Consider the following 1,634-nt stretch of genomic DNA (forward strand, 5'->3'; position numbering starts at 1 on the left):
TTTCTCCAAAGGGAATAAAAGTGCCTTCAGGAAATACTTTGGCAATTATTTGACTAAGACTGCATATTGTTATAGGACCAGACATCAACCACTTCCATTTATCACTGATAACTTACTAAAAGTATTTTTTTCTAGTGTATTTTCAGTAAATCTAGTATATTTCACATTTTATTTCTAACAAGAAAGACCACTGCAAGCTGGAATAGTTATTTTAGAGTTTTGAAACTATTAATGAATGAAAAATAACTGCAAATTAGCAACAAGGGATGCTTCCCAGGGACATACACAAAAAAAGCACTATGGAAGACAATCTCCTACTTCACTAGATATAAATTTCAAGAGTCCAATATCAAAAGTAAATCTTATCCAACTTCTACATTTATAACACTGCACAAAAAGTTTTCTATTTTATGATTTGAACATAACTGATACATTTGATACACTGAAAACCTGCTCATTTTTTAAGTACTCGTTACACAGTGTATCTTGAAAGAGCATGAAAAAAGATCCTTCTGCATCTTCCAAACCCAACAGCACTCAAATGAACAGTCAAGACTAAATTGAGATAATTTACAAGTATCAAGATTGTTTTGGGGTGGAGGAAGAAGAGAAGGCAGGCAGAAGGACAGAGGACACACACTGACTTCCAGTCACGTTTTTCATTAACAGATAAGTGAACAGTACCACTGTATTCATGCTGTCAACATGAGAGCAAATTTCACATGAAACCATTGAGACTAGAAGCCAATTAAGACCCATTAGAAAGTGTTAGTTTGAAAAATAGATTTAGTAAGGCATTAAGTACTAAGAAGGCATCCCTAAATGCTATCATAAAGATTTCAAGTTCACTTTAAATGAAATGTGTTTCAAGTAAACACATTTCATGTAACAAAATTTTACTTATTTAAAAAAACTACACTATCTTTTACCTCCTAGATTCTTCACCGCTTTTCAAATTACAGGTTCATTTCCCTTAAATGTAGCAGTATGTCAGCTTTTCTTGAGGATACATTTTAAGTGTATTTCATCAAGTACATCGTAAGCAATAACAGTTTTTCACAGTAACAGCAGATCCCAGATTATTTCCATGAGAGTTACTAACCTTGGGCAAAGTATCTTTATATTGACATTGTTTGTAAGCATCACCATAGTAATCTGCAGCTTGATTAGCTAGTTTAGCTATGATACCATCTTTCATTTTATCTGGGGGGAGGAGGAGAAAAAACAAAGAACAATTATGATTATCATCAGTTTTTACAAGCGAACAGGTAAATTACTTCATCTTCAAACAGCAACAACTGCATTCTAAGCGTATAGCTTTACATTAGAGGTGGGATTCCATTCTTCTCTCTTGACATCCAGCAGCAGTTTCCAGATTTTCCTACTACAATCATGATGCTGAAGGTTCAGTCAGTTGTACAAGAAATCTTCTGGCAGCTGCTGGCATTTATGCAGGATTAAGGGTGATGCTTCACCTCAGATCAATGGCAAGCTGCCAATAAAAGCCACAGTCCCACTCTTAACTCTTGGCAGCTTGTTCCCAGCCCTTCCCTTGTGCCAGCACAAGCATTTGTGCAGCCATAGTCAAAGACTTCAGCTGAAATCTAGTTAGCAAAAAATAGTTAATTTTCAGC

General features: G+C 35.2%; 1 protein-coding gene across 1 annotated transcript in view; it reads right to left on the minus strand.

Moving 5' to 3' along the window:
• Positions 1-1,634, minus strand: part of PDCD6IP (programmed cell death 6 interacting protein) — a 61,175-nt gene that overhangs the window by 23,693 nt on the left and 35,848 nt on the right. Inside the window, exon 10 of the mRNA XM_009321151.1 lies at positions 1,103-1,203. Within this exon, the coding sequence (XP_009319426.1) occupies positions 1,103-1,203 (101 nt within the window). The remainder of the gene's footprint in view (positions 1-1,102; positions 1,204-1,634) is intronic.

The sequence above is a fragment of the Pygoscelis adeliae genome, unplaced genomic scaffold (genome assembly GCF_000699105.1).
Source record: "Pygoscelis adeliae isolate BGI_AS28 unplaced genomic scaffold, ASM69910v1 Scaffold280, whole genome shotgun sequence".
Lineage (NCBI taxonomy): Eukaryota > Metazoa > Chordata > Aves > Sphenisciformes > Spheniscidae > Pygoscelis > Pygoscelis adeliae.